We start from the raw sequence: 22,331 nt of genomic DNA, 5'->3' as shown, positions 1-22,331 counted from the left end.
AGCCATTATCTCAAGATTTCCATGCTGCTGTATACTTCCCCACTCTATGAGGGCTTTCCTTCTATGCATCTCTCTCTCTCCTTCTGTGTGTGTGTGTGTGTGTGTGTGTGCGCGCGCGCGCACACACACACACACGTAAATCCTCTGGCCTAATGTAATCAGTTGATTTAAGCCTAAAAATCTCTGAATATCTTAGGTCCAAGGCCAGTTCTGCCTTGTAGGCAAGACCAAGCAACTGCTGAGGGCGACACAGTTGATGCCAGAGATAATGTGTAACTTAAAAGTTCTTAAGCTGGCTGCCTACATGAACAGAGTGGAGCAAAAAAATAACCTCCAACAGTGGTGTTAGGCCAGCCTTTGCCAACCCGGTGCCCTCAGTCTAAATGTTTTGGCCTACAAGTCCCATCAACCCAGTAGCACAGCTGTGAGCTAGGCCTAAAGAGCCTCTTTGACTAAACTCACTTGCTATGAGGGAAATGATGAAGACACATATAAATCTATTTGTATCAATTGCTACACATTTGGAAAGTTTACCCTTTCCTGGAAATTCAACAAAGCCTAAGACTCATCTGGAGGGAATATAATAGCTTAGAAACAACCTCATATGCCCAATGTTAGACATAGAGTAGTCGAACCCATACTCACTGAAATTAGTGGACATGACTAATTTAGAGCTACTCATTTCAGTGGATCTACTCTAAGTACAACGCATGGTTGCAAAGACTGAATAAGTAGAAGGCTTCTCTCTCTCTCTCTCTCTCTCTCTCTATATATATAGATATATATATAAGGTAAAGGTACCCCTGACCATTAGGTCCAGTCGTGACCGACTCTGGGGTTGCGGTGCTCATCTCGCGTTATTGGCCGAGGGAGCCGGCGTACAGCTTTCAGGTCATGTGGCCAGCATGACAAAGCTGCTTCTGGCGAACCAGAGCAGCACACGGAAACGCCGTTTACCTTCCCGCTGGAGCGGTACCTATTTATCTACTTGCACTTCATGATTTCGAACTCCTAGGTTGGCAGGAGCTGGGACTGAGCAACGGGAGCTCACCCCATCGTGGGGATTCGAACTGCCGACCTTCTGATCGGCAAGCCCTAGGGTCTGTGGTTTAACCCACAGTGCCATCCACATCCCTTAAACATTTATATATCATGCTTCTTATTCTGTTTTCTCAGAACAGAAACATATCAGCACTTTTAAGATGACACACTGAAATAAATGCACTGTTTAGCCAGCCGGTCAAAGCCATTTCCGGGGTGTGGCTGTTGTCAGGTTCTTGGAGCCACAGGTGAAAGATGCGAGTGCGCAGTACGGACCAACAAAGGTGGTCGTACCACCCTAGAAGCATGACATGTCCCCCAGCAGTCGATACTGCCCCTCCCCTAACACCCCACCTGTAGCCCTCCAGTGGTTTCACTACACTCCCAAATGCACACTCTGTAAACCTGAAGGAGCATCTCCACCTCCATTGTTCAGCCTAGACACTTAGATCTAGCTCTGAGAGCCTTCTAGCAGTTCCCTCACTGTGAGAAGAAAAAATTACAAGGAACCAGACAGAAGGCCTTTTCGGAAGTCACATCCACCCTCCTTGCAGATGTCAAGGAGATGTCATTTAATAAGTAACTATAGAACTTTTAGAAGGCCTCTGTAAGTATAGGGAAGTTTTTAATGTTTGATTTCCCCCCCCTCTTCTTCCCCCTCTTTTTCTTTCCCTCTGTATTTTTGCTGGAAGCCACCCAGAGAAGCAAGGGCGAGCCAAACATATGGGCAGGGTATAATAATTTATTATTATTATTATTTCATTGTCTCCTGAGACAGGCAGGTATCAACCGACTATTGTGCTGTATATTTCTTTCCATTACGGTCTGTAGAAATATTTCTAAGGTGTTCTTTGTGCTAAATTTGTGGTATTTTTTCCAGAGAAAAATTTCCAAAGGTCCATACAACACCACTGATTTTTAAGCGAGTTCTCTGTTAAAATCAAATAAGGAGTTCTGATTAAATCAGATAGCATGGCTGAGTCCTGTATTATTTATCTGACAATATACTCCTTCTATGCATTCTGATTTTGAAGGGTTCTTTCTTACCTGTGCATGAGAGAACTAATTAAAATTGCATAAGGCTTCTGTACAAATATAAAATAAACCCCGAGATGTCTTCATTGTTAAACACACTGTAAGATGTATTGGAAGCCTCTAGGTTTTAATATGAGTTCTTCAAAATAGAGTAATAATTTACCAAGGAGTTTACACACTTTCATTCTAAAACCTCCAGATTCATCCCATACCATCTACAAACATATACATGCTTATTTATTTGATTTCCTACCTGCCCTTTACCGTTGGGCCCCAGGCTGGGATACAGTAATAAAATATACAATTACAAAACAAATAGAATGAGAGAAGTACACAAACACTTCCGTATATAAACCAATAAAAACATTTCAACTTTTAAAAACAATACAAATATTTAAAAACAATTCCATATATACACAGTTTAAAATAGTTCCAATACAGGTGCAGTTATCTGGGAGTGGCCCCACTGAGCACAATGGAAATAATTTCTAAGTAAACATGCACAGAATTGGCCTCCAATATATTAATTTATTGCAAAGCTGAAAATTAGGAGTTTGTGACAGTGCAAGAGAAAAATTCTATTTTCATCATTTATGTTTTGGGTTTTTAAAACTCAGTTCACAGGTCTCAACTGCAGCACTTTTACCCTATTTCCAACAAAAGTGACTAATTATCTCTTATACTGCATATATTAAAAAAAAAACCCCAACAGAATTCAGAGTTCTGCAAGTGATCCTTACTAACCACACAGAACTCCTTTTCATACTGAAGATTTCCCTTTCCACTCACATGCATTAGAGGCAGCTAATGCACACAACTAATATGGAGCTGGAAATACAGTTGCCTTGCCACTGATGTGAATGGGAGAGCTCTATGTGCACAGAAAATGGTGGTTTGAGGACTTTTAAAAGAGGGTAAGTTGCCACCAAAAGACTAGAATGGCATGGGCAAATACTAATGGAATGCTACCTGTGTAGGCATTTCTGTAAGGCATCTTCTCTTAAAGAAGCAGCAATCGTGCTTCTCCAACTGGGTGGGTTTCACAACAAGCATCTGCCACTCCTGCCGCCCATTTCTAAGAGTCTTTTTCTTCCTTTTGCCAGGCTGCTAGCACACCATGACTGCCTTCCAGCCCCTGTACAAGAAAAGACTCTTATGCATATATTCTACTCAAATATATACTTTGGGAAGGGTAGCAGCTCAGGGGCAGACTCCTAGCTTCGCAGGCAGAAGATCCCAGGTAAAGTCTTGCAACCTCAACCTACAGGTAGAATGGTGGGCATGATGTAGAGAGAAGTCTATTACTGTCTATTTCCTTTTCTGAAGTGTGCATCCTAACCGGAAGAAACCTACAATGCCCCCCACCAGGTATAAAATTGCTAATACTGTTTTTATAGTTGCAAAGGTGTTGTTTTTTAAGAGTCACATTGAAAAATACACAAAAATAACAGCACCTGTAGGACATATGGTCCCACCTTCATCCTTCACGCAAGAGTTTTTCTATTTTAAAACAAGCATTAACACAATGCCAGAAAAATCTCTAATGTATACAAAGGCATTACTTACAAGTAACGTCTACAGTAGTATTGGGCTATGATTCTATATCCACTTACCTGTAGATAAGCCTCACTGAGCTCAATAAGACTTACTTCTAAGTAGACATTTAAATTATTGTATAAATATAAATACTTATTGTTATTATTGGTTTAATATCATTACTACTAATTACTAGGGTTAGTCCATATAGTCTTGTATTGGACAATCACTGTCCCTTACTTCTGAAATTAGGAGGTGTTAATAGTTTGGGGAAAGACAGGAGTGCCTGGCGTGCTATGGTCCATAGGGTCACGAAGAGTTGGACACGATTAAACGACTAAACAACAACAACAACAATAGTTTGGGGAGTGATACAAACAGCCACCTGGGAGGATTTGTGTAGCGGCACAGCTTCAACCTGGCTTCACATGGTGGTCACAGGAGAAAGGGGGAGGAGATTGGACCCAACCCCTGCAAACAACCATTCTCAACGTATTTAAGAAGTTAATTTCCAGGAACTATTGGGTATTGTATTATACATGGGTACACAAAAATGGCTTTCCCTTTCTTGAATGTTGTCACATGCTCTTATGTATGAAAACAACTTACCATTTCATTTGGCATTACCAATGTTTTTTTTTTTGAGGGACACAGTAAGGAACTGCTATAAAAATGAATCTACTGAACTACTGCTCCATAGGTCTATGTGTTTCACTTGCTTTCTTATTCCATTTGCTCTCTCTTGCTTCTTCCCCAATGGAGACCAAACCTATTCCATTATTTTATTTATTCATATAGCATCATCCACAGATACGGCACTTTATGAATTACAAGAGGGAGCTTTTAAAAAACAGGAAATCAACACAAATGAAGACAACAGGAGAGAGGAAGTAGTACACAAAGCAAAAACACACAAAAAATTGCAAGAATTTCAGTTATACACAGCCTTGGTTACAGTAGAGTTTGAAGGGTAAGCACTTCTGCCAAAAGCTTCAAAGAAAAGGTGGATTTTGAGGAAGGATTTGATGAAATTAGGAGGGAGCATTGAGGGGGGATTGTGAGAAGCAGCTCCAGGCATCAGGGTCAATAAGAGAGAGTCATCCATTGGCCACACCTATTGCACTGAGAAGATGAAGCTGCTTCCCACCTCCCTGCTAACCCCCCCCCCACATCTAGCCCCCACTCCAAGCTCACTTAGGACTGAAGAACTGAAAGGAAGTGTGATTTGGGTCTATCTATCAGCCCAAGGGCCACTGCAAAGGATGTGTGAGTTTGGGGAGGGGGTTGTGTTATGAACAATTACTCATAGATTGCCTTGAGAATCATGTGATTGAAAGGTGGAGTATAAATCTTCAGATTAGTACTGTAAATCAGAGGATATAGCAAACATTTGGGTGACTGACATTTGGCTGGAGGAAGAAGAAGTCATGGGGGAAATAGGGCCATAGAGGGTTTTGGAGGAAAATAACAAAAAAAATACCTTGGGCAAGACAGGAAGCCAGCATAGGGATTTAAGCAGGAATATCACATGATCATATAGTTCATGTGGTATTAAAAATGTTTCTACTAATTGGTGCCCTCCAGATGTTGTTGGACTACAACTGCCATAATCCCTCTCCCATGCCCCTGCTGGCTGGGGGTGATGGGAATTGGGAACCCAACTTCATCTGAAGGGCACCATGCTGGGCATTCCTGTACTAAGGCCATGTCTATTCTAGCTGTGGATTCACCACAGAGAATGCTGGGGTAGAACTGTAGGGATTTTGCAGAATCTAAAATCTGTGTTACAAAACAAGTACAAGAGTATGTACTAGGCAGTACCGAAAAGCATACATTTAATAACATCTAAATAAAGACCGTTGCTCATGTGAAGGTAACCCAATTTAAACCATTTACTTCAGAGAAAACCAATACACTGCAGATCTAAAAGCTACCACAAGGCCTTTTCAGGTGATTCAGAGAGTACCAGTGTTTCTACTTTCAAAAAAATATATACAGTACCGTATTTTTCCATGTATAAGACTAGGTTTTTTCCCCTTTTAAAAAATGTCCAAAATTTGGGGGGCATCTTATGCATGGGGGTGTCTTATAGACAGAAAAATACGTAAGAATAAATGTAGAGTGAGGACAGGTAATGTAAGCTGGGTTTCAAACAATCAAATCTCCCCGTTTGTGGAATGCTCTCCCCAGAGAGGTTGAGCTGGCATCTACATTATACACCTTTAGGCACCAGGCGAAAACGTTCCTCCTTAACCATGCCTTTCATTGATTTGACATCTGACGCCCTTTTAAATGTGCTACGGAAAGGGCGAATTTATTGGGTTGTCTTTGTCTTTATTATGCCTGGTATTTCCTTTATAAAAAATATTGTGATTTTAGGTTGTGAACCATCCTGATCTTAGGGTGGTATACAAATAAATAAATTCAAAAAATTGTGGTGGGTTTATGTTTTTTAGAGAGTGCAATCACCATTTTTGATTAAGAGAAAGGAAACCCTGAATGGAATCGGCGCAAGATCCGAAAGTGGACAGGAAGCCAGCCTAGGGTTTATGATGGACTGTCATGAGGTCCATGAAATGAGAAGGGAAGGGGAGATGTTTGGAGGAAGGTGACACCATCACGTCAGCCACCAAGTCTCCAGCTAAAATGGACACTTTCCTATAAGAGCAACCCTATGTTGTCAATGGAGTGTGGCAACCATCATGTCAAGCATCTTGCTAGATTCTCAGACAAAACTCCCTTCCATGACCCTTCTTCTAAGTTCAGGCACCCCCAAACTTCGGCCCTCCAGATGTTTTGGACTACAATTCCCACCATCCCTGACCACTGGTCCTGTTAGCTAGGGATCATGGGAGTTGTAGGCCAAAACATCTGGAGGGCCGCAGTTTGGGGGTGCCTGTTCTAGTTCCTTCTAATTATCCCTGTGACAAAGAAAGACAACAGACAGTGCAGCACATTTTTTTCCTCATGTTGTTAGAGGATTTTCCACAGATCTTTCTTCTCAGTGGATCCTAGGCTGAGAGCTAGACAATATTCACCTAACTTATTTTCTGTTATTTATATTCCACCCTGAGGGAAAAAAATATCAAAGCAGCTTACCTAAAATATTAAAATATATTAAAAATGTTTATCTGTGAAGAAGTTTGGAAACTTTTTACGGGTATTGAAATATACTCGGAGTCGAGAGTGAATTTCATGCTCTTTATTCAGCTCATAGTCATCAAGGAGAAGAAGAGAAGAAGAATCGCTCTTTTCCCAAAACCATCTGCTTATATACATTTACACAATGGGCCTTGCGTGATTGGCTACTTCAGGGCTACACCTGTGGGCCAATCAGGTTGTGGATTGACTTCTTCCTGCAGGCCAATCAGGTTGCAGATTCACTTCAGCCAGCCGCCTGATTGGCTGCTCCTGCAGGCCAATCAGGTTGCGTATTCACTTCCACCTGGAGTTGGATTGGGTAGCTCCTGCGGACCAATCAGACTGCTGATTCTGAATCCTATTGTTCTAGGATTCAGCTCAGTACATAACAGGTATGGTTTGATTTTGGTATCCTAATTTTCAACATTGTTTGCTATGGTTCTTTTTTCAGTGTGCTATTACTGTGTTATTTTTGAGATGTTAATGAATTCACAGTGTTTCTTGGACTGTGGTTTGTTTTTTAATTCTAAGCCACCTTGAGATTTTATTTTAATGCTGTGCTGTTTATCAAATAGCTTTGGCTGTGATCCTAAATTGCACCTGCCTGAAAGTAATGCACTTCCAACGAAACACATTTAGAATGGAGGTGTTGAATAATATTGGAAATGGCCCTCAGCATCTCTTGTACCGTTTCCATTTTAGAATGGAAGACAAGCTCTGCAGTAGCAACCAATTACTTCTGTCTATCTGGAAGGAAATTCCTGGTTCAACCACTTGCGTTTATCTTGCAACCTGGGTGCAAACAATCTACAGTAGGGTGTGAAGGAAGCAAACAGCATAGTTCAGGAGAAAAGCAGAACAAATTATTATTTAAGGAATCACAGCATGCAAAAAGCAGTGAAACAATGAAGTCAGTATAGATGCTAATATGCGGCTACATATAGAACTAGCTGGCCATGCAACAAGGTCAACTGGACAGCAACTTTTAAAAACAATCAGGGTCATATTTTGATTCGAATAAATGCTTAAAGTACATACTGTATCTAAGTTAAATCTCCTAAAGTCATGGACAAAATACATTTGCAGAGGTGCAAGGCACATGTTTACATTTATACCACCTTTGTCTGAAGTATTAAAAGTGGGAACTGAAGGCAAGGCGTTCCTTATGGTAGCACCTAGTTTCCCAAACTTTGGTCTCCAGCTGTTTTTGGACTACAATTCCCATCATTCCTGACCACTGGTCCTGCTAGCTAGGGATAATGGGAGTTGTAGTCCAAAAACAACTAGAGACCCAATTTCAGAAATCCTGACCCAATGCTTTTCTACTGGGAAAATCTGCCAGGTTTCTTCTCTGCTTGCATTTAGGTGGGCAGTTAAAGCTTTTGTGTATGTTTTTCCTTCCAGAAAGTTATTTTTAAAAAATCTTTATTATTATTAAAAGTATAGAATAATTATGTAAGAATGTTAACGAAGAGCTACAGTTCAACTCAGCCACAGTTTATGCAGAGTCATTCTATTCCTTTTAAAACCCATGCATTTCAAACACCTAAAAACAAGTCTCTACTACATCTGCACTTTCATGAATAAGTTCTTAATATTCCTGCATTATACTATTGGTGTTACTGTGTTTTATTAGGTATTAAGGTTTTACGTCTATTTGAATACAGAGAAAGTTTGACAAAATTATAGTGAAATAAGCCTTAAGAGTGCTAAATGACTGTTAAAGAATGCAATGTAGAAATATAAGTAAAGTAAGTGAGTTAGAGGTTGCAGTGCTCTATCTATGTCAGGACTAATAATTGTGCATTACAGTAGGTGGAAAGAGCAAGCCAATAACTTGGAAATTGTTTAAAACATTTGTGCAAGAAAGTTGATGTCAGCAATGCGGTCAGAAAAAATTCCATGCGGGCAGGAAAAAAAAAAGTGCTTTATTTTTCCTTGGAAAGAAATCACAAATTATTACTTGCAAATACAGTATTAGACAAGTATGGCAGTTTTGAAGTGTCTAGCTTTCTCTACTAAGCATAAGTAAAATAAATAGACTAGATTAGATCGCTTTCCAGAGCATCAGAAAATTTCTGGAACCTTTTTCATTAAACCCACATCACTGCTTGATGTCTGTTTACTGCTGAACTCTAGCTAGAGAGTCTGATGCTACATGCTGGAAGAATAATAATGAAAGATTTAGGTGAAGAGTTATACTTTCAACTACAAGATCATCTAAGCCACGAAGCTTATCCTACCAAAATCAATATGGTATACAAATAAAAAGCACCTTGCATAGAAAGGAAGATGCAATATTTTTAAGGATTCCCCCGCTGCTACTTGTACATAAATCACTGACAAATCATTTCAAATGGGGCTTGCAAAGGAGAAATTCCTTGTTGACTTGCCCCTAAACATGAGCTATGAAGCCCATTTAAACCATGAACTCACTAGGTGCCCTTAAGCCAATTGCCTTTTTTTGCTGCAACCTCCACCCCCACCCCCCAAAAAAGCAATCACGGGATAACAGAAACATTTCTCATTATCGTCTGCACCACCATGTTACTAAAAACATAAGAGAACCCTGCTGGATATCATGCCAGCTAGCAATCTAGTCCAGCATCCAGTTCTCACAGTGGCCAACCAGATGTTTGTGTGAAGCCCTCAAGAAGGGCTGGAGAACAACAGCACAACCCCCATTCCCTATGCACCCTGCCTCCAACAGTGGAAGCAGAACATAGCCAGCATGTCCACTAGCTCTCGGTAGCCTTATCCTCCATAAACTGGCCACTTTTAAAGCCACTCTGATGGCCCTCACTATTTCCTGATAGAGCAAACTTCTTCGTTTGCACACCATGCAAAGAAGTTGTCTACCCTGATTCTTTCAACATAGCGCCGAGTTCTAGTACTGTATTATGATCAAGGTTCTAAAATTTATCCCTTTCCATATTCTCTACACCATGCATCATTCTGCACCCTTATTAGCTGTTATTTATACGCCCCTTACTCACTGTTTTTCTAAACTATAATAATAATGATAATAATTTATTTATACCCCGCCCACTCTGGGCGGCTTCCGACAGAAAAATAAAATACAATAATCTATTAAACATTGAAAATCCTCCCTAAACAGGGCTGCCTTCAGATTATACTATTTATAATCCTATTTTCAGCCCCAAAGCCTCCAAAACCAAGAACATAGCAATACAACAAAAGATGCACTTCTACTGCATCTTCAATCATATCAAAACAGAAAAGTAACAATAAACTCTGTAGCCCCAAATGCCTTTGTTGCATAGAATTTTTGATGCCTCACAAGTCTGACCTTTGGGCTGGGACATTGGGCACTCCATGGAGACACCGATATGTTTTCTCAATGGACAAGGTCATATTTTTTACTTAACGCATTTTTTAGAGTAGAAGTATTTAACACATCAAAAAAAGAACTCCAAGCTATTAACAGATTTGAAAACTCAACAATCCTAAATCCATATAAAGCGAAGCAACCCAAGAACAGAAATCTCAGTATATGGCACGCTCTTATTCCTGAAAGATGCTTTTCCCTACCCGCACTTCCCCCCACCAGGTGTTACATAAACAATATAATTTATCATTGTTACCACCGTATAGGCCAATGCTTATGCATGTCATGAACTGGCAGTACAACAGGGAAAGGATCCCAGCGATGGGAGTAGCTGGGACTGGGACAATTCGGGGCAAGCAGGGGATGAGGAAGAAAGTACTCACAGAGTGATGGGAGATGGCGAGGGGGTGGAGGTCAATGCACAGGAACCAGAGCAGCAGGTCCCATCACCAGAGGGGCCCATGTCTCCATGAACACGGTGGGCACTGAGGTGTAGGGAGCAGTGGCAGGGGCGCTCTAGGAGGCTGAGGCAGGCAAGGGCCCACAGCCCAGCTCCCTAGCTAGCCAGGTGGGGCTCGCTAGCTCTGGGAGGAGGGGTGTGATTCCTCAGCTGGAGTAGGCTCAGGACAGGTGAGGCTCACATGCCTCATCAAGCCCAGTTGCTGCAATCAGCAAGCAAAGTAGAAAAGGGAAGCAGAGCTGAGGTGCTGTGTCTACTGAAGTGGCCATGTTGGTGGACCTTGGCATGGATGCTCCTGGACCTCTTTGGGACTGTGGCTCAGGTTTGTCTCTGGACCGGATGCTGACTGCTGGACTTCAGACTTGGCCTACTTGGGTTGACCCTGGACTGTGTTTCCTGACCTTTGACTTTGCTTGTGAGGACTGACACTGGTTTTGAACTTTGGACTTGACATACTGACTTGCTGCCAGGTAGACAATACATGATCGGGGGGGGGGGGTCCTACTGAAGTCTAGTTTGTAATGAAATTTCCACCAACATTAATAAAAAATTAATAAAATGTCCAGCAAACCAGCAGCAAATGTTAAAGACCAGATGCACACACTTTGCAACATCTAATCCATCAGGACAGCATCCTGCTTCCTCTCCACCCCACAGTTGGGTGCAGCAAAAGCCCTGTTGCATCAGCTAATTTGATGCTGGATACCATGCTATATGAGACAGACCTGAAAACACATCCATAAAAGCTACTAGCCCATTTACACATGCAACCATTAAGTATTTGAGTAGGTACTACTAATGGCCTGAATGGAAACTTCTGTTGTGGCACCTGAATTCTTATTCACCAAAGGTAACGGAGTGATTTTTGTTTTTGCAAATCTGTCCTAAGTCCAACTGCAAGATATTCAGCCTTTGTCACATTATATAATAATTGCAAATGAATTCAATGAATCATACAAATTGGCATATTGAATATAGTTCTGAGTATATATAAATCTATATCTATAGATAATATTTTTCAGGCCGAAAATTTCAAAAGAAACAAAATCTCAGCTCCTCAGAAAGTCCCTTCTAGAAAAATTGCTTTAGATAAGTGACAGCCAACCTATTACAATTGCAGAGCTCCCACACTCTGCTATGTACATGTATTAATGGCACACATCTTTTGATTAGGTTATTAATGTTTACAAGGTCTATATGAAACCCAACTGCATACACAACCCTCTTAGGGGTAGAAGGTTCAAAACATTTAATCATGAAACTGACGTAGCAATTTAATGCTCAGAGAAGCAAATGTTTGATTCTTCGACATGATTTACCAAGTGGGTAGGAGCTCACAAAGAACATCTAGTACTGGAGGGGAAAAACATCCTCAATACATTATTTCTCAGGCTTTCCAACTGTTATAAAGTGCAGAAAATAAACCTTGTAAAGAGCAGAGAGGAAGATTAACATGAAAGCTGGCACATAGACCTCAAAAGCTTCATACTACAATTATTGAGCACAGAAAAGTCATTACAATTTGCTAGGTTTTTTTTTTTTTAAATAATCTTATGAAAGGTTTGTCTTCAAAGAGAGATGGTTCTCCAAAGTTTGGTGAGTGCCCTGCTGGCAGAAAATGAGGGCAACTGTACAGGCACTCAAGCTTTGATTATGGGGACTTCCTCAATAACAGCAGGGATGCTTGCAGAACCACCTACAGCCAACTAAGCAGCGGCCTTTTCTGTCCTCTTTACCCCTCCTCTCACTCAACCCTTCCCTCCTCCCCTCCCCTCCAAACGAAATGCATAATAGCAACACTTCAGAAAATAAGCCTTCTGGAAGTGATGCAATGGCTGTGGAACCAGAGTGAAATATAATGGGACTGACGGGGTTACATTGGCTTTGCTAATTAAACCAAAAGTTTGTGTGTGCTGGGAATAGGGCTGGGCAATATACCGTTCAAAACCAGCTTGAAGTCCATATTGTGATATCGGTCTCATGATTTTTGACCTGGCAGTATATGCAAAAACCAGGATGCGGGGGGAAACTGCTTCTCAGCAGTCATTTATACATTCAACCTTTACGTGGACTCTCCGTTCTGTGGCAACACTGCTCCCTTGATTATACGGCTCTTTGTGATTACAGTCATCTTCCAAGAGCGCACAACCCCTCCTCTTCATAGCTGTATGAAGTTCTTCTCCCAACTACTTCTCAGTGCCAGAGCAGATGCTTCCAATGCAGAAGGCCCCGAGTTCAATCCTGGCTTCTCTAGGTAGGGCTAGGGTGCCCATCTGAAATTCAGGAGAGCCACTGCCATTCAACTTACAGGCCAATGCGTGGCAGGAGAGGCAACATTTGACAGCCCCTGCTGTCTGCCATCTGGCCTTCCCAAAGCCAGGTAAGTGAGGATCTGGGATTTGGGAAGGAGGCACTCTAGGACTCTGACAGGGTCCTAGAGTCATCCAGTCTCCTTCCCAAAGCCTACTTAATGCTTTCCCAGCTTTGGAAAGGAGGTAGGGGGGCTCTAGGACCCTGCCAGAGCCTCACATCTCCTTCCCAAAGCCAGCACCTCACTTAGCCAGCTTTGGGAAGGAAGCAGGAGGGCCAGGTGTGTGTGTGTGTGTGTGAAATTTTGGCCTCACTCCTCCTCCCCCCTCCATGAGGCAAGGCAGTGTGTGACCCACGGGTTCTGTGTCAAAGTACTCTTGTGGCCCACTTGGTATGAAAAGCTGGACCACCCTGATGTAGAGAAAGATAGGCATGACTCAATAAAAGGCAGCTCCCTGTGTTCCCTGTGTTCCTATGATAAGGTAAATTTTATTCTGCCACTACTTCTGTGCTACATGCAATGTCTCTAGAACAACTCTCATAATAACAGAACTGTTACCATGATTTTGTGTGCAGCAACTTTACAGCCCCCCCCCCAAAAAAACCCCTTACAACCCAGTGCTGCAAAAAGGAAGGTAGAAGGGAAGAGGAGCAGGTAACAGGATGCAATGCTGCAAGCCAGGCCTGCCATCCTAAACACACCTAGGTGTAAGCATGCCCCATTGTAATCAAAGGCCCCAAATTCCAAATAAGCATACTTAAGACTGCAATTCAAAGTGGGGAAAGGTAATGAGGAGGGGAAAGAAAAGAAAGACGGAGACCCCACAATTCTGACAGATACAAGTTACCGAAGCACTTAAACAGGAGGCATTGTTAAGTATACGCATTCATGTAGAGATACAGTGTACAGGAAGGTCTTACTCAACAAGAATGATGTACAGTATACGTGAAAGTATGGGCAGTAAAAGATCCAACAGCCAGCCAAAAGAACCTTAGTCGTGTGCCCACATGGAAAGAAAGCCTTGGGAACACTGTACTTGTTACCAATGATGTTATGGCAGCATCCAGGCTCACTCTCAAATCCTACGTAAGGGTGAGCAGAAGCAAAATGGTTCCACTCTGTAAAATTTGGGCAGGGAACAGTAGATGGATCCATTGTGCTCCTGTCGAAATTCTCGAGAGTGGATCTCAGATACCAGAATAGCTTTTTTTTTTTGCAGTTCACTACTACGGTATCTTGCAGCAAGAAGCCAGTCTGGTGCCTTAATCCATACCCAGTTCAAAGCATCCCAAGTACAGCCACTCTGGCAATGTCACCGCATAGGTTCCAAGACCCTCTGGAACAGTTTTCACCACTTGCTGCTAGCCATGCCAGACACAAATCATTAGCATGCATACCTCTAGTTGTCAAGACCCCAGCATGGCAAGTGGCTGGCATTTCACTTCCCGTATAGGGTACATCAGGTGGAATCAATGCACAAAACATGTAATTCTAGAGTACCCCAAGAATGCCCCGTTTCCATTTTGGCCAGCAGGCAGTAAAAAAATCAGAACTTGCTTGCAGCAGCAGACACATTCATTTTGTAGAACCAAGTGAAGATATTTTATTTACCCAGGATTTTAAATTATTCTTAACGTACTCATGCGGCTAACTTTCTCAGCTGTTGATGTAAACCTCCCTTTGGGTTTTATTGGAATCTGAAGGGTAATATATATAATCACCATACAACAATTATTGTTATTTATTTATATAAAATTATAATAAGGATAAGTAATCACAGGGTTTTCAGAAGCTAGAATCTGCTGCGATGTGTTGTCCTATTCTGAAAATGCTTCTGTCTTAAAGGAAAAAATGAAAAAAAAGCCAAGGTTCCTTCCCAGGTTCTGTCTTGGGTTAAATTCAAGAACATCCTGGACTCCAGCTATTGCACCCATTGAAACCAGTTTAGTTTCCATGACTTCACTGTTCCCTCAAGCAGTCCCCAAAAGGGGAGAGGGTACTGGTGTACTGCCCTACTGCGTTTTATACCAAATTCTACCCTCTTATATCTGCCTGGTTCCGGTATACTCTATACTTTTTACTTTGCTTAAATTCTGCTGCTTGCTGCCTGCCTTGGATTCCTTCCCAATCCTCTTTGCTGGCATGACTACTCAAGTATCCCATACCTGATCACACCAAGACCACCTCTGTAGGCTCAAGCACTGGAAGATATTCCAAGAATTCCCCCTGAGCCATGGTTTATAAAGGTAAAGGTAAAGGGACCCCTGAACATTAGGTCCAGTCATGACTGACTCTGGGGTTGCGGCGCTCATCTCAAGTTATTGGCCGAGGGAGCCGGCGTACAGCTTCCAGGTCATGTGGCCAGCATGACAAAGCCGCTTCTGGTGAACCAGAGCAGCACACGGAAACGCCATTTACCTTCCCGCTGTAGCGGTACCTATTTATCTGCTTGCACTTTGATGTGCTTTCGAACTGCTAGGTTGGCAGGAGCAGGGACCGAGCAATGGGAGCTCAGCCTGTTGCAGGAATTTGAACCGCCGACCTTCTGACTCCGTGGTTTAACCCACAGCGCCACCCGCGTCCCTGCCATGGTTAATACAGGCTTGCAAACAGCCAGTTGCATGGTAGCTTGTTGTAAGTACTAACCATCTCTAGACATTACGTGGCAAGAAATATTCTATTTTAAAAATAGATGAAGTAGGCCTTTCCTACATGCTTTCTACCTTTGAAACAGTCTATGTGCCAGCAATGACCAACACAAATATTAAATTTATTAAATCTTGGCCTGTTTGAACACTATCTCTGCCATAGATCAATGACACTAGTATTTCTCCATTGTAACTAGCTAGTTAATTCCTGTTTCCCTTCTATATATTGAAGTTAACAATGGATATATAATACCCTACAATAATGGTTTTCTTTTAGTCTGAAAACAAGGTAGGGTCATAGGCAGCAGTAGGTTCATTTGGTATATTTATATCCTGCTTTTCTTTCCTCATCGGACTCAAGGGAATATACACAGAATTCCCAGGTAGACTCCCATCCATGCATGGGCCAGACCTAGTCCTGCTTACCGTAGTTTCAGCAAGGTGGCTGCATCATATGACCTCATATCATGTTTTTAGACAAATGTCTCAGCCGGCAAAACCATCCAAGGAAATCTTCAATGCAATCAGCAGTTTGGAGAGCCAGGCCTTGGAAAAGCTGAGTTAGCAAGTTAACACCCACTACTTTCAAGACCAACACAGGTTTTTCTGAAGATTTCTATGCTAATCCTACTTTCTCAAATGACAGTGCAATCCTGCGCGTGCCTCCTCAGAAGTAGGTTCATGCAAGATTGCAGCCTTAAGTCCATAGCTTGCCTTACATCACAAGAAAGCCATAATTTACAAGAGACTGAAGAGAGCATCAAGTAACATATATTATGAATATATTTAAAAGGATACTGCAAAGTCTGGCTTTATCACAGTGACAAAACACACACCGTAGATAATTTACCTGATACTGAGGAAACTAAGCCAGCCTATGAATGCACCAAGCCAAATTATTTGAGGTTAAGTTTATTAGACTGATATTCAGCTTAATTAATCTGCTTGATTTACTGGTAACATCACAAGAGCTGCATCAACTTAATATTAAGAAAGGCCACTGGTGCATTTTAAGTTAAGAATGGGGTCCTTATTGTGAGGCGCACAGATTTCGTGTGACTGAGAAATGCACTGAAGGCAACATCCATTTCAACCCACCCTAAATCAAGCCAGCATCTACTTTTATTTTAACAATCCGGGCAGTCACGACTTCGATCAGAACCGAGTCTGTGTCGTCATGTGCTTCCTATACATCCGCTACCCCTGCTGTACCCTAAGACAGCAACATCCCTGGGAGGCTGAAGGTGGAAAGCATCAATTAGAAAAGGCAGGTGGGGGGGGGGGGAGAGAGAAGAGAAGCACTTTGCACCCAGCCCCAAGCTTCATCCCCGGGTTGTGTGCGGATGAGGAAGTTGCATGAAGTCCGCTTCCTTCTCCCGCTTGTAGGACGCTGAGCGAGAAAGAGGGAAGCAAACTGGAGAGACGGGGTGGTGGCCCATAATGGTGGGGGGGGGGAGGACAACAACGGGGAAAGGATGCACCTTAAGAAGCCACACAACGTGCGCTCGGCTCAGGAGAGCCTGGGAGGAGGTGGCGTTGGGAGAACGCCCCACTTCCTTCAACCTCCCGGCCCCATTTCCCCGGCCACCCCTAAAAGACTGAGGGACCCTCCTCTCGCCAACAAGCCCCTTTAACTCTCCGACCTCCTCGGACTCCGCCTGGACCTCCCTCCCCCCAAAAAACAGATGCTTCCTTTGGCGAGCCCTGGGAGGGGGACCCGCGCTGCGTGACCCGCCGGGGAGGTTTGAGGTGACTTACCCATGTTTCCGCCCGGAGAAATGGGGCGAGGAGGAGGAGGAGGAGGCGCTGGTGGGAGAAGAGAGAGTCTTTCTCCCCACCCGGCTGCTGCGGGGCTGCTTCGCTCTCGCCGCCTCCCCAGCGGCCAGGGAGGGACAGGCGGGGCCCAAGGCCGGTGCAGCTGCTCTGCGGCCAAGAGGCGCACGGACAGGCGGCGGCCAGAGGAGAGCAGAGGGGCGGGTGACTAGCAGGGAGGCAGGGGCAGCCGGGGCGCTCGCTGCCTTTCCTGCCGTGCCTGGGTGTGCGTGTGTGTATGCGTGTGTGTGTGTGCACGCCAGTGCGTGCGCGCGCCGCCGGGCTGGAGGAGGTAGAGGGAGGCTTGCCCGCGCCCGCGCCCTGACTCGCAAGCAGCGAAAGGAGGCGGAGGCACAGGGGACGGTTCCGGGGTGCGTGCGCCCAGGGCGCGCGCGCGCACGCCGGCTCGAGGCCAGCAGTCCGCCCCGCTCCTGCTGCTGCTTCCTCCCTTTGCCCGGAGGGGAGTGAAATGGGGTTTTCTGCCGGGCGAGATCCTGTTCTCTTTGCTACCGTGTATGCCGGCTGGATTATGAGTCAGTGCCTTTCCGTACGTCCGGGCAAGGCCCTCCTTTACACAAAGGCCGGCAGCACAGCGGGAGGAGTGCGGAGGCGGGTGCAGAGCGCCACCTGGGAGGAGCCCCGCGTGGCCTGCGACCCGCGAGCAGGGAGGGTCTCTACCCTGCTGCTGCTGCTGCTGCTTGCCGCCGCACCTGCCCTTGGCTTGGACGCTGCTGGGCCCCACTGTGAGACCCAGCCATGGGTTTTATAGTATATAAACTAGAACTCTTCAGAAGATAAGGGCTTGGCTTGGGGTGTGTGCGTTTCCTTTTTGTGTGTGGAACAATGGTGAATGCACGTTGTCCTATGCAAAGCGATCCTTTTTGCGTGCCTTATGCAGAGGCTGGAATTGGTGGGGCCACCTGTGAAGAGCTCTCTGTTGCCCACAAATTCCTAACACTGACTGAACTAATTCCCGCTGGAAATAATCTGAAGACAACCAAAAACTAGAGTTTTTTGTGTTCTGATTAAGAGCAATATTAAAGGAGTTCGAATGGGTCAGTTAGTAGAGCATCAGGCTCGAGGGTTGGGCAAAAGCCTGCATTGCAGGGGGTTGGACTAGATGAGCCTTGGGGTACCTTCGAACTGTACAATTCTATGATCCTATGAACACAGGCCTTAGCCAAACAGGTAGGTGGTTCTGATCCCCCCACCCCCGAACATTAGAGCAGAGAATTTCCAGTGCAACCCCGGCCCTAAGAAAGGAGCCTTTGAACATTACCACCACTGCTATTTAACAAAAAACACCGAGGGAGCCTTTACAATGGGATGGGATGTTGACCTCTGTTCTGGGTTTCTCCAGATTCGGGGGGGGGCAGGCATATCCGTGGTTCTTCAGTGAGAGGTTTTAGTAAAGGTACACCACACACGTTTCCCCGAAAGAGCTTGCCCACCACTACCAATATTTCCCTACAAAGTGCACCAAGGAAGAACACATACACTCTTAAGCTGTGGCTGATGGGAATTACAGCCCAACAACAACTGGAGTACACAGTGTTGGCTACCCATAACGGTGCTCATGCCTGAGAGCACCTGTTTCGCACCTAGAAGGTTCAAGGTTCCTGGCATCTTTTAAAAGCATCCCAGGTAGCAGGAAATCTGCCTGAGGCCCTGGAGAGCTGTTGCCAGTCACAGTAGACAGTACTGAGTTGTATCAGCCTTCCCAAGCTTGGTACCCTTCAGATGATTTTGGACTTCAGAACCCATCTGCCATAACCATTGGTCAATGGTCAGGGATGATGGGATCTGCAGTCCAGCCACATCCGGAGGGCACCAGGATGGGGGAAAGTTGAGTTAGATAATGATCTGATTCAGTGTGAGGCAGTTTCATGTGTGCAGTTGTTTCATACGTTCATAGGAAATACTGAAGGTGCTTTTTTAGCTTCATGTGAGGCCTAGTGGGACTGGTTAGCACTCTTTGTGACATCAGGGGTGAGCAGACTTCATGATTGAATGAACTATTTTTCTTTTTTCATAGAACCCAAAGAAGGTCCACCAGCTAGAGCCAAGGGCAATATGGTAGTTTAGAAATGGTGGTTGTTTTCAGTACCAGAACTGAGATTACCAGTTACCATCTCAGTTCAGATCAAAGTTTTTCTTCTAGGATAACTAGTAATTTTTACAATGTCAACAAATGAGAAACAACATTGTTTAGTGTTATATCTGTGGGAGAAACTTAGGAATAAACCTATGCTTTATAACTCTCCTTATTTCTGCCTAAGTAAAATTCCTTTGCAAGAACTGAGCGTTTGAGACAGCTTGTTAATGATGAGCTTTGCTATTGTGAAGGAGCTGAAGTGAAGACTAAAAATAAGTTTCTTAGGACTGAGCGGAAAAGGTGAGATTGGAACCTTTGAATGTGTTCTTTCCCTATTAACAGCTGATACAAAAGCTCATGGGAATGCAAAAGGTCACGGTGAATAGCCATGTTCTTCGTCAAACTGGATTTGGGCATGAATTGACAACTAAAATCTAACAATCACTTTGGAGAGGAAGTTAAATGGAGAGCCAGTGTGGTGTAGTGGTTAAGAGCCGTAGACTTGTAATCTGGGGAACCGGGTTCGCGTCTCCGCTCCTCCACATGCAGCTGCTGGGTGACCTTGGGCTAGTCACACTTCTTTGAAGTCTCTCAGCCCCACCCACCTCACAGGGTGTCTGTTGTGGGGGAGGAGGAGAAAGGAGATTGCCGCTTTGAGACTCCTTTGGGTAGTGATAAAGCGGGATATCAAATCCAAACTCCTCTTCCGCTTAAATGCCTTCTCACCCCCTTTAATAAAAAAACTATATAAAAGACAAGTACAGTCATATCTCGGGTTATGGCCACTTCAGGTTGTGCATTTTTGGGTTGCGCACCGCGCCAAACCTGGAAGTCCCAGAATGGGTTACTTCCGGGTTTCAGCGCTTGCGCATGCGCAAAAACTGAATCATGCTTTGCACATGCACAGAAGCGCAGAATCGCGATCCGCTCGTGCGCAGATGTGGCGCGGTTTGCAAACGTGCCTCCCGCACGAATCACGTTCGCAACCCGAGCGTCCACTGTACAGATACCATAAAACATAGAAAAATCACAACCCAGAACACATTTCAGTTCCGTGTTCATATGCATGCACATACCCACACACCCTAATACAATAATAATAATAATAATAATAATAATAATAATAATAATAATATATTTATACCCCGCCCATCTGGCTGGGTTTCCCCAGCCACTCTGGGTGGCTCCCAACAGAATTAAAAGCACAATAGAACATCAAACATTAAAAAACTTCCCTATCAGTGCCACAGTCCAATTTTGTTTTCATGTATTGAAAAGATATATGACAAATGGCCAAGCATTACCCCTCGCCCACTTTTGGTTAATGTAGTATTCTGAATATGAGCAACCTTGTCCATGTGCCATTGTGGTCCTTGCAGCCAGGGTGATGGTGGCGGTTCTCAGGGTGAGGAACATAAATAACCCCACTGAAGTTCTATCCATCTGTAAAAATTGTCAGAAGAAGCCTGAATAGAGAGCAGTGTTCTTGACTTTGATCCTTGAGCTGAGCCCGAAATTCAGACTTAAAACATGGCTAGGTCACAGTGACTTGTGATTGCTTTTTACCTTTTGACATTTTCTTTTCACATACTTTGTTAGTTCCCAAGCTTCAGCAGTTCTCACCCCTGGCTTAGTTTTGTATTTTTTCCCCTCCCTTACTCTAAAGAGCTTCCGAAAGCATTTTGTCTGTGTAGCAGATATCACAGTTTCCAAGAAGCTGTCAGGAGGGAGGGAGCAAATTATTAATACTTTAGTGGCAAACACACACAGAGAGATTTAATTTTCTTAACAGAGAGATGATTTCATAACATTTACGGTGGATAAAGTGGAAGAATGTTAGCATTGCCAGAACAGCTTTGTATATGTAGGTCGACAGCTAGGATGTTACTTATTTTGTTTGAAATAAAAAAGGGGCTGCATTGAATATCAGTTTCTGCAACATTGTTACCTCACATGGTTTGGGTGGCTCCATCTTTGACTGCCTTTTGATGGCTTGCTAAATCAGTATTGGTATCTGTTTACGCCGCGGCAATGGAGCACCCAGGAAATATGCATAACCGCTAAAAATGTCCCCCATCACTAAGGATGTGACAAGCGAGTTGGTCCATTTCGGTTTTTCATTTTCCCAATTTTAAATTTGTTTCTCTACATTTCCACATCAGTTTGTGATTTATTATTTTTAAAAAAATCATAATGAGAATTCATCAGCATTTTAGTGTGAATTTATTCTGATGTATGCATTAGTTTATATGTTGGTGTTCAGTGTTGTTGTTTTTTGGCAAAGCAGTGTTCCCTAATACAATGCATTTTTGCATGTCTCTTTCACTAATATATACGTTTTATGTGCGCTTTATATGCACATTACTTGTCTGGAGAACTGCATGTAAAATTTGGAGAAGCATGAATTGCAAAGGATGGTTGTGTTTTGGTTCTTCCGTTGTTTTAGAAAGTGCAAATTAGGTAGGGTGGCCTTTAATTGCAAACTGGATCACATTTCTCTCCCATCCCTACCAACCTCCCAATGAGCAGCAGAAAATCATCCGAACATGGTCCATGTACAGTTAAGATGAAAAAGAATTCAATTTTTTTTGGTGCCTCAACATCTAGTAGAAAGGAAAGAAGGAATTGTGCAGTCCTAATATAGTTGATCATAGATCTAGATTTAGTGGCATCTGCCTTCTGCTTGAGTCAAGCTGTTCTAGCAGTCTGATATAAGACATTTATTGTGGAGGAAATACTGAGAGGGCAAAGCAGCTTTGGAAGAAATTATTCAAGGCGAGAAATGTTGATGAAACTGCCGATAATGCTAATGGACTAAAAGAAAAAAGGACTCTGAATCAGCAGAACTTGAATAAAATTACATACCTCAGTAGTCTTTCTTTTCATGCTTCCTTAAAATATTA

The 22,331-nt window shown here is 43.5% G+C and overlaps 1 protein-coding gene across 3 annotated transcripts in view; it reads right to left on the bottom strand.

The window, feature by feature from the left end:
- RAP1GDS1 (Rap1 GTPase-GDP dissociation stimulator 1) overlaps positions 1 to 17,740 on the bottom strand; it is a 113,411-nt gene extending 95,671 nt beyond the window's left edge. For 2 of the 3 annotated variants that reach the window (XM_035112298.2, XM_035112296.2), the window contains exon 1: positions 17,280 to 17,739. In XM_035112298.2, coding sequence (XP_034968189.1) covers positions 17,280 to 17,283 — 4 coding nt within the window. In that variant the 5' untranslated portion in view covers positions 17,284 to 17,739. Of the gene's footprint in view, positions 1 to 17,279 lie in introns of all 3 variants that reach the window. The other variant, XM_035112295.2, reaches the window with a different exon arrangement.
- Between the last annotated feature and the right edge of the window lie 4,591 nt (positions 17,741 to 22,331).

Source organism: Zootoca vivipara, chromosome 9 (assembly GCF_963506605.1).
Source record: "Zootoca vivipara chromosome 9, rZooViv1.1, whole genome shotgun sequence".
Taxonomy (NCBI): domain Eukaryota; kingdom Metazoa; phylum Chordata; class Lepidosauria; order Squamata; family Lacertidae; genus Zootoca; species Zootoca vivipara.
The sequence above is the reverse complement of the archived record's forward strand: the minus strand, read 5'-3'. Positions and strand labels throughout refer to the sequence as shown.